Source organism: Coenobita brevimanus, chromosome 43 (assembly GCF_032717465.1).
Source record: "Coenobita brevimanus isolate Jiangsu-jjx chromosome 43, ASM3271746v2, whole genome shotgun sequence".
In the NCBI taxonomy this organism is placed as follows: Eukaryota; Metazoa; Arthropoda; class Malacostraca; order Decapoda; family Coenobitidae; genus Coenobita; species Coenobita brevimanus.
The window spans coordinates 20660418-20671514 of NC_136996.1; the positions used below are offsets into that span (position 1 = coordinate 20660418).

General features: G+C 44.1%; 1 protein-coding gene across 1 annotated transcript in view; it reads right to left on the reverse strand.

Moving 5' to 3' along the window:
- The window catches only part of LOC145397850 (uncharacterized), a gene marked incomplete at its 5' end in the record, with an annotated part of 353574 nt that extends 343121 nt beyond the window's left edge, over positions 1-10453 (reverse strand). The window contains 2 exons of the mRNA XM_080270886.1: positions 6479-6675; positions 10390-10453. Coding sequence (XP_080127012.1) covers positions 6479-6675; positions 10390-10453 — 261 coding nt within the window. The remainder of the gene's footprint in view (positions 1-6478; positions 6676-10389) is intronic.
- Positions 10454-11097: the final 644 nt, after the last annotated feature.

The following is an 11097-nucleotide window of genomic DNA, read 5'->3' on the forward strand; positions in this document are numbered from 1 at the left end:
CTTTCCTCTATTCCTCTACAAGATGCCAAACAGGGACAATGCCTTACACCGCATAACCTCCCCCCTCCCCCCCTCACGCCATTGTCTCGGCAATTCACCTGTTACCAGTGACCTGGCCAGTAAAGATATTCAGGGCCAGAGTGATTCCCCAATCGATGACAATGTGTAGGACAAAGTTTACATAGCATTAGAAGAAGAAACAGTCAGAAATAATGATCAGGTAATGTGGCAAAAAAAGGTCAGGTATGTTACTGCTTGAAAACCAATATACTCTCATACTACATATAAATTCGTACCAAGTAAATAAATAAATACCGTTTATGAGTTGTGTGAAATAGTTACCCTCCCATAGAACTCGTTTTCTTTGTTGCCAGCATGTTAGAAAACCCAGTCAGGTAAGGAAGAACTCCTACCTGGATCGAGTATTTTAAACCTCAGGTGATTGATTTCTCTATGAATTTTCGATGTTTCTCACCAAAAGTGGAGGTTTTAGCCCCCCAAATAAAATTTGAAAATACCTTGGGATTGGGGGATGTTGGAGGTGCGGAAAACCTCGGGACGTGACGGGTTAAATTTGATGAGGGTGACCAGAGTGCTTAGTTTTTTTTATGTCCCTCAGCCAGTCGAATGGCTACTGGGGTACCTTTCCTGGTGCTTACTAATGGAAACCTCCATTTGATCATCAATTACTAGGCTCCCAGACTCCCATGAGGAGGAGCTAACTCTTCTCTCCCTCACTGGACCAGGAGCAGGATGTACATGCGGATATGTCTTGGAAAGGGTGGTAAGGTTATTCTTATCAGCCTTGTCAGACTTACATTTAGGCTTTACTGACTGAGATGCAGCAGCGGCCTGTGAGTATGAAGAAGGATTAGGGATATCACTTAGAGTTGGAGCGTACATGAGGCTGAGATGTAGGGGTAGAGTGAGTGGCAAGAGTAGCAAGGACAAGGTCAGTCTGTGTATCAATAGAGCACATCACTGGATGGGACATCACTGCCGAAACATAGGACCTATTCAGCGTGGGAGTTGCATGCAACACCTTCATCTTTTTTCTAGCTCCGTAGTAAGAGATGCTCTCAGTTGCCTTCACCGCACAGACCTCTTTCACCTCATGCACTTGTGACAATCCCTAGATGAAGTGGAGTGAGCACCCTCGGAGTGAAAGCAACTGACAGCCTCTGACAGGGAGTGTTCAGCATCATACCCCTGTGTTGTAGTGTTCAGCTTCATGACCCTGTTTTGCACATTTGCCACACACTGATTGGGAAGCAGGACAAGTCTTTTCATTATGTCCATAATATTGATATCATAAACACCAAAATGGGTTAGGGATAAGCGGCCTTACGTTGACAGTTTCGTACCCACCTTTTATATGGGCTGGGAGATTCATTTTGCTGAATGACAAGATAATTTTTGCAGTCTTTGTCCTTGTACTTGCCGTGAAATGAATAATAAAATGGGCATCGATTACGTCTTGCTAAGCAAGTTCACGTACGATCTCGTCCTCTTCCATAACCATGACATCCCGGCCTTGTTCTTGCAGGAATTCATGGCATGCGAGATCCTTGGTTCGACATCATGACAGTGAAACTTGGGCAGTTTCATCAAGTCTTGAACCTGGGAGGAGTTGACTGGTTTTACTAGGAGACCTCCGCTGGCAAGTTTTTGCCCAGCCATCAATTACTTTCTTGATAGTAAGAGGATTGAGACTGCTCAAGGAAATGGAACCGAGAGCATGAATGGTGATATAATGGTCATTATTTATACTGTTGTCAAGTGGGACTCGAGACTAGGGTCGTTCAGTCTAGGGATGGTCAGTCCGTGAGGCAGTCAGTGTTTTGTCAGTACCACCTCCTTCCTCAAAGGGGAGGGGGAGGCAGCAGGGACGTCCGCCATAGTAACTACCTCCCCCTCACAGGGAAAGTTAGAAGAGGGAGAAAACAAGCAAGGGACTAGGTAACCAGGGAATAAGCACTTAGCCTGAAACTGTCCATTCAAACCACTCTCAGGAAGCTGTGTCTGTGTCCATTCACATCCCAGATTGACTGGGGGGGGGGGACCCTCCAGAGGCGAGTAAGCAAAGATATTCTCAGTATACAGGTACAGACACCTACTGTACCTAGCTCTGAGAGAGTGGAGGAAAATGAGAGCTAGCTACCCTACTGGTCCTCAGAAGGGTGAAAAAAAACTAATGCCAGTGTGGTAGCCCTACAATCTAGAGGAGAGCTCAGAAAACACGTCTGCACCGCCTCCGACCACACATCAAAGTCCCCTGATGGTTCTGTTGTTGTTACTGTTGTTTGAACATTAGCCCCACAGCAAAGGTGGGAACACAGGCAAACATGAGAGCCCATCAGAGGTATGCAAAAAAAAAAAAAGCAGACAAGCTGGGGGAAAAAAAAAAGCAGGAAAAACAGCCAAAGTCCCAGGCCAGGGCAGCAGGTACCTCAAAGGCCACAGCACAGATAGGACAGAGTGCAGCAAAGTTAGGAGAGCAGTCTGGTGGCAACATAGTTGATAAGGGCAGCATGAGGTGGATCTGCCTCGACACCTTCACGGATACTGGCTTCCTTAGATGGAGAGAGGGAGTTGGAAATATATGCCTCATGGATCTCTTGATACAGGTGCTGGTAGACAAGAGTCAGTGTATCCCGGTCGTCAATGGGATCCGTGAGGTTGAAAAGTTCTTCAAGGTATGTATCCATGCAGGCGTCGAGTTTAGCAGGGTCAGAAAGTGGTGGAAAGTTCTTCAAGGTATGTATCCATGCAGGCGTCGAGTTTAGCAGGGTCGGAAAGTGGCGGAAGGAGGGCCTCGATATGGCGGGTGACATTGGAAGGGTCGGCCTTGTTCTTGCCATTCTTCTTGTTCTTCGTCTTCTCCTTAGGTGGTGGGTGGGAAATAGGAGCAGTGGCATCAGGCAGTGGTGATGGAATAGGCATCTCCACAACCACAGGAGTGGATGGAGAAGGCGAGGAAGGGGACTCTTCTTCATCCGTGTGGATGGAAGGGATGGGAGAAGAGACCCTGCTCCTCCTCAGCTCCTGATAATGGGAAGTGAACTTCGACAACGGTCTCCCCAAGGTCAAGATCCATGGCCTAGGACGGTTCCGGGTCAGTGATCATGGGTTTGGTAGTAGTGGTGCAAGGTCTGACGCTCCTGATGAGGGGGGAGACGTGTACCACAGGCAAATTTTCAAGGAATGGCAAGAGGTGGAAGGCTGTTCTCCTCAAAGATTTGAGGGAGGGGAACAGCCAGAACTGCCTTATCACCCCCAGTGAAAGCGTCAGCCATCGTAATACACATCGCAACAAGGGTATTAGTATTAGCAAAACCCCCAGGACCCCCAGGCCGGTGTCTCTGGGCCGGAGGGCACTGCCATGCATGGACAGAGCCTTTCACAGCAACACCACCTGGTCCAGTGACATCCCTAGTCTCGGGACCCTTGGGAGGCCAAACAACACGAAACTCCACTGTCTCCCCCTTGCCTAGTGAGCGCTGGAAATGCCGTGGATTTGGTACAGCGATCCCAAAGATGTGCACGAAAACATCAGCATCAGTGTTCTGGTGCTTGAACCCATAGTACATTCTCACATTGGACCAATTCAGGGTTCCCTTGATGGTAACAGCTCCTGGCGGCTCGTACCTGCTGCTGGGTGTCCCCCTCAATGGGTCGCAGGCACGAGCAGAGGCGCTGGAAGTCTCATGGAGCTCGGGCATAATGGCGACTGGCCAGGCCAAGCAGTGCTTGGAGAGACCATGGTTCTGTCTTGGGTGGCTGCTTATATGTGATTTAGGTGAATCAGGTGGAGACAGGTGGGTGGAGCCGATCAGCTAAGCTGATCGCTCATTGGCCACTTTGTTGGTTAAGCTAATGTGGTGTTTTGATGATGGTAGGATTTGGAAATCTTTGATTTATGCATTTATTGTAGGTTGTTTGGTGATAATGTAGATTGTCTCTAGAAATGAGAGATGGCGATTGTCTTGCCCTCTGTCAATTATTTTGATGTTCTCTTCCAAGTCTTGTCGTGTCAGGTGGGAGTTGTGTAAGGTGGTGTAGTGGTTCTTGATGGCTCGATTCTGTGGATGACAGGTGAGGCACCTCGATAGTTTGGTCCGTGCCATTCCAATGTATGAGTGAGGTCCACACTGCTTACTGTTGCAATTATGCTGGTAAATGACATGGTCGTCCTGAAGCAGTATCTTGCTCACGGTAGGTCAATTCCGAAGTAGAGGGTGGGCTGTTTTCTTTGTTCTGTGGTTGATGATGAGAGCAAGGTGTTGTTCCAGGTCTATATGACGTTGATATCTGTACACAATGTCCTTGATGATCTTCTCATCCATCTTGTAGTCTGTAGGCATATGGTTTCTGTAGTATATCTTAATGTGTTTGCTGGCGAACACATCAAGATATACTGCAGAAACCACATGCCTACAGATTACAAGACAGATGAGAAGATCTTCAAAGACATTGTATACAGAAATGTACGCCCTACAGACCCAGAACAACACCATGCCCCCATCATCTCCTACAAAACAAAGGAAACAGTCCACCTTCTGCTTAGGAACCGATCTACCGTGAACAAGCGGCCCGTTGAGGATGACCATACCATTTACCAGCATAATTGCAACAATGAGTGTGGACCTCACTCAAACATTGGAATGGACGGACTAGACTGTCGAGGTGCCTCACCTGTCACCTACAAAATCGAGCCATCAAGAACCACTACGCCACCCTAAAAACTCCCACCTGACACAACAAGAATGAGAATATCAAAATAATCGACACTGAGCAAGACCCGCGCCGTCTCTTGTTTTTAGAGGCAGTCTACATTATCACCAGACATACTACAGTAAACACAAAAGTCGAAGATTTCCAAATCCTACCATCATCAAAACGACACATTAGCTTAGCTAAAGAAGCAGCCAATGAGTGATCAGGTTAGCTGATCAGCTCCACTCACCTATCTCCACCTGATTCACCCGAATCGTATATATGCAGCCACCCAAGACAGAACCATCAGATCCGGCCTGAAAATGGAACAAGATAGTTCCGAAACGTCACTGCCCTTTAGGGAACTCCTGAAGAAACTCCAAGGAGATGACGAAAAATTGTACGGTAAATGGAAACCGTTCATAAGAAAATGACAAAAGGAGTATGTGCCATAGCATTCAAACCTCGTATGATATAGATATATATATATATATATATATATATATATATATATATATATATATATATATATATATATATATATATATATATATATGTAGTGCGGCAGACACACCACATGACTTTTAAAATGTTGTTGCTTTCGTTACAGGTTTGGTTCGCTAATGGCGTGTTGAAGATATCATAGTTCACTACTTGGAGTTTAGTCAGCATGGATTGTTGGTCTGTACAAGAAATTGTTGTTGCAGTAGAAACGTTAATCAAAACAAACTCAGTAACAGCTACACAGCGAGCGTTTCGCAGACATTTTAACACAGGAATCTTACTTTCTCGTAACACTGTGTTATTGTGGGTAAGGAAATGGCGTGAAAATAATTCTGTGCGAGACTCATATCCCCCTGGCCGACGTCGATCAGTGCACACACATAAGGTGACCCAAGTCCAAGACACCATACACATTGGTCACCATGATTAGCTCGACGCCATTCCCGTACACATAGGATTAGTCCTCGGAACCAGTGTTGGCTCCTGCATTTTGATTTAAAACTCCATGAACTTAATTTCTTAACATTTCTGAATCTTTCTGGGCCTATAATATAACTGTTTACCTAACACATTGATTAATAATAACTTAAAAAACTGTAAGGTGTTTCTGCCCCACATTGTATGTGGATATATATATATATATATATATATATATATATATATATATATATATATATATATATATATATATATATATATATATATATATATATTCTAAGACACCTTTAACTGATACCAGAATGCGGGAAATATGATGATGATGAAAAATAAGTCATTGTTAGAATTATGATAATGATGATGATGGAATTATATCACTCATGGTTTTCACTAATAATGATGACGATGATTCTAATAATGATGATGAGGATTACGATGATTTGGATAATGGAGATACCAAAAATGATAATGGTAGTGATGATGATGATGATGATAATGACTATTTTCTGTTTTGGTATATGGTACTGCTCATGCATTACAGTGAGGGCAACACCCCATTTAAAAACCTCAGAACTACAATATGTGACCAGAAATCCAAAGGTCAAGCCACATCTTACAGTGCTTTACAAGATATTCGGTCGACCTCTATGATCTACACAGCCTCCCTTCTCCCATAAAGATACCACTCCCCCGTGGCATAAGATGCCCTTATTACTAACACAAAGGGCATGAGAGAGAGAGAGAGAGAGAGAGAGAGAGAGAGAGAGAGAGAGAGAGAGAGAGAGAGAGATCATCTCGACACATATTTCTGTCAACTCACATGGACCGTGAACTTGTGTGAAGGCTGTATGTTGATAGGCTGGTCCCTCTCTGTTGGTACGTATCTGTAGAACTCAGTGCGGTTGTGGTACCACTTGAGAGAATAGAGACGGGTTGCACGAAGGTCATAGAAGCAACTAAGATTAGCTTGCCCTCCTTCCCAGGCGTACTGCGGCACCTCAACACCACGTAGAATGTCTCCCAAATGTCCCATGCCACACGTCACACCTGAGGAACACAACAAGGATCTTATTTAAAATTTGGATGTCTTGCGTTGCCAACCAAGTATACAGTGGCGCTTCCTCTTCACGCAAAATGCCCTCCAGATGCTGCATACCACATGTCACATCTGTGGAAGGCAAAAATGATCTTGTATAGTCGCAGAAAACTTGAAAAGGTAAGGTTATTTAGCATCTAGAGGTCGAAGTGGTATGATTGTGGCTGGCTCTCTTTTTACTGTACATTGTACATTCTCCACATTAAACAAAAGGCTAAACAAGTATGGGAAAAGCATGCCACAAAGTAGACAGAGAAGGATTGTGAAAGGTGCTGTGCATGTACTGTGTAGATGGTAAGCTGCTAGGTGCCGTCAAGAGTTTTTCTGACGGTAGTGAGGTATGTGTAAGGGTAAATGGGCATCTGAGTGAATGGTTCATGATAGTGTGGGCGTGCGACAAGGTTGTGTGATGTCCCCATGGTTGTTCAATAGATATATGGATGGGGTAATGAGAGAAGTAAAAACACGAGTAATGGAGAGAGGGATGGCGCTGGCAATAAATGGTGATGGATGGAATATCTCCAATTTATTGTATGCTGATGATGCAGTGCTATTTGCATGTACCGGCCAAGAGTTTGGTAGACTAGTGCAGAGTTTTGCTGATGTCTGTGAGAGTCGTGCCTTGAGAGTAAAAGTAGATAAGAGGAAAGTGATGGTAATCGAGAGAGAATGTGACTAACGATGTGATGTTACGGTGAATGGAGAGAGACTGGAATTTGTGAGAGTTCAAATACCTGGGCACAGTAGGAGGAAAATGTGCAAAAGCAGTGGACAGTAGATTGACACAAAGAACGAAGGTAGCTGGTGCTATGAAGGCCTTGATAAGAAACAGCAGCTTCAGTGGTGTAGCTGAGGAAGGCTTACATTAAGGAGTTTTAATGCCAGCTTTAACATGTGGATGTGAGGCTACGGTGTGGCATGAAAATGAAAAGTCAAGATCGAGAGTAGTGGAGGTGGGACTGCTGAGGAATGTATGTGGAGTATAGAGAGTGGACAGGATAAGAAATAATGTGATTTGTGAAAGATGCAGAGTGAGGAAGTCAGTGGACATCAGAACTGAAGACAGTGTACTGAGATGGTACGGTCATGTGGAGAGAATGGATAACAATAGTGGTGAAAAAGATATATCTAAGTGAATTTGGAGGAGGGAGGAGGCGATGTAGGCCAAAGAGAAGGTGGAGAGATATGGTGAATGAGTGTGTGAGGAAAAGAGGTATGGAAGTTGGTGAGGCTAGGGAACTGACAAGAGATCGAGGTGGCTGGATGAATGTTGTGAGAAGAAGTTCATGAGCAAGGATTTGGCACCCCTTTTTAACTTGACCACGTTCGGATTGACTCTATCAGACACGTTTATGTGAAGCTACAGAATGTGTGAAAGTTTTTGAAGGATCAGATAGGGCCAGGATTCCGGGGGCTTGAATGATGAGTGAATTGGAACCGTGGTCTATTGAATTGGGCAAAATTGGGGTGTCTGGACGTTGCTACTCCTCACCCTGCCCTGGGGTGGGAAAGGAGGTTCTGATGATGATCATCATCATCATTAATCAGATATCCCATGCCAAATGTTGTACCTGAAGAAGGCAAAGAGGATCTTGTCTTTATGCAGGAATCTTGAAAAAGAATGATTACAATATCTTTCAGTGTAGGTCATACGAATCTGACTTTCTCCCTCCTTCAGGGGAATAACAGTACATCCACATTGAGCAGCAAACCACCCTGATGTTCCATTCCATGCATCACTCCCGAGGGAACAACACAGATAGTATATGTTCTCAGGACACTTAAACCCATCTGACTATAGCCAGGCACCATACACCCATATGGGGTAGCCATTTGTCGTTGAGTTTGTTGTTTTATGGGAAGGTGTACTAACTCTCCGCGAGCTTACTGACATATAGGGAATATGATAATATGGTTACCACCCAGCGTTGTAAATGGTCTCTTGGCTTACAAGAAACAATTAGGCTTGCCAATCACTGTAAAGCCACCTGGAGAGGAAGGAAGAGTAATAAAAAGTGACAGGGAAATTGGGAGAAATAGGAAGAAAGGGGGGCTGGTACAGAAAAAGAATAATAAATGTGAAGGAAGAACCAGGCGGCACTATATCAAGGTAGTAGTTGATGGTCGCCAACACGTACCACAGATACTTATAATAGGCAAGATAATTTAACATTTGGGAGAGAATGTTATCAGTTAAGTGGAGAAAACTGTCGATACAGTAGATATGATACAGTATCAGTCTTCTGACAACAAAAACGAATGCAAATCAAATTCAGAAAGTATATTAATAACCTAACTTTCAGAAAGTCGCACATTCTTCATCCGTTCCACCTGGCCAAACTATCTCGGAGTATTTCGCGTAACGCTTTCAGTCACACCGATACGAACACCACAGTACTATTGCCATGTGGAATTCCGGTGAGCAGTTCCTTTGCTCTGGGTCCATTGTCTGACAAATCACAGTTATATTAAACTTATATTTCATTGCACCATAATCCGTTTACTGTAGTGACGCACTTTATTCTTGATATTATCTTTTAATTTAAGTCAACTATGATGAGACTTCCTATAAGCCAAGGGTAGTGTATTTTAGTATTCCTTCACTACCAGATGCCTTCCCGAACTTATAAAAGAGAAAAATTAAAGGTAAAATACAACATTGTTTTAAAGGTATTTGTCATCCACTGGTTCATTGACTTAGTTTTTTTTTTCTTCGACTCTGGACATACGCTTAACAGCCCATACTCTGAGGCCCAGCAGTCCTACGTTCAAACACTTTCACATGTCACCACTTCTGCACCAGTTCCCACCGTTGATATTGAATACATGCTTGAGCTGTCTTATAGTGGAAAATGAGTAAAGTTTGTTTTAATAAAACTTAGTTAAACAGACTAAGACCTATCCCAGTCGGGGATCGAACTCATATCACTTCAAACAACAAACGACTTTACTGGTCACCACCAATATGCTATTATAGTGCTGGCAGAGACTACCCAGAACATCATATCACATCGTATCGTATCGTTTATAAAGGTACCCGTATGTTTGCCTGAGTAGGCCTTAGTCACCTCAAGGCGGCTGTCCACGCTGCTCTATCTCTGGTATCTCCCTAGTCGGTCCCTTATCCCTGAGGTCACACTCTATGACTTCGTCCCAGGATTTTTTCGGTCTGCCTATCGCAGCCCTACCCCTGACCTTCACACTTTTCGTTTTCTGGATCCAGTTGTCATCCATATACGTACAAAAATGCATTCACAAATCATACACGTAAACACGCTAGTAAGGTATAGGTTTTGGGGTGCCTTTTAACTCGTGAAGACCATGGTCTCCCTTGTGTCTGCTTCCGAAACCCTTGCCATTTGTCTTTGCAACACTCTTTCAGGATATTTCTCATCCAGCCTAACACACTTCGTTATCGTGTACTTTGAAACTCTCTTAAAATTAGTTGCACAGACATGGCCTACAGTTCCCATCAGTATTTTCATCAAAGTAACTAGGAAACATTCACATACTGCACTCCTTCTATACTCCATGCCTTCAACAATATACTTTCCACCCCGTGAACTGTACCCCCTATAGCGCCTGCATAACTGGTCCATCATACACCTTCTGATTCACGTAGCCATAACAATAACCTCCTACACAATTCACCACCAAGACATTTTCTGCTTGGACATCGAAGATCAAATACCCAACTTTTTTTTTTTCTGCGAGGAAGAAGGAACCAAAGGCCATGAGTGCGCAGTAACAGTTCCCTCCAAGAGAAAAACAAAATACAATAGAGAGCCAAATTCAAGATCCGATCATTTTCAGATGCCTGGACACACTGCATTTGAAAGACTGGAGATCATATGCAGCAGGAAATACAGACAGAGGGAGACAGTTCCAGAGCTGACCTGTTGCATAAATGAAACACTGGGAGTAACGGTTAACTCTTGCATTAGAGAGTTGGACAGAAAAAGGATGAGAGTTTGCCGCCAGACGGGTGCTAAGCGCCCGTCGTAAAGGTGGAGGAATGCAAGCAGACAGTTCAGAGGAGCAGTGACCATTAAAGTAGCGATAGAAAAGAGATAAAGATGCAACAGTGCGGTGAAGAGACAGAGGTTGAAGGGAGTCAGTAAGAGGAGGAGAGTTAATGAGATGAAAAGCCTTTGACTCCACCCTATTGAGAAGAGCTGTATGTGGAGAGCCTCCCCAAACATGAGAGTTGTACTCCACACAGGGGCGGATAAAAACCCTGTATAGAGTCAACAATTGTGCAGGGGTAAAGAAAGAGCGGAGTCAGCTTAGCACATCCAATCTCTTGGAAGCAGATTTTACAAGATATGTAATATGATCTTTCC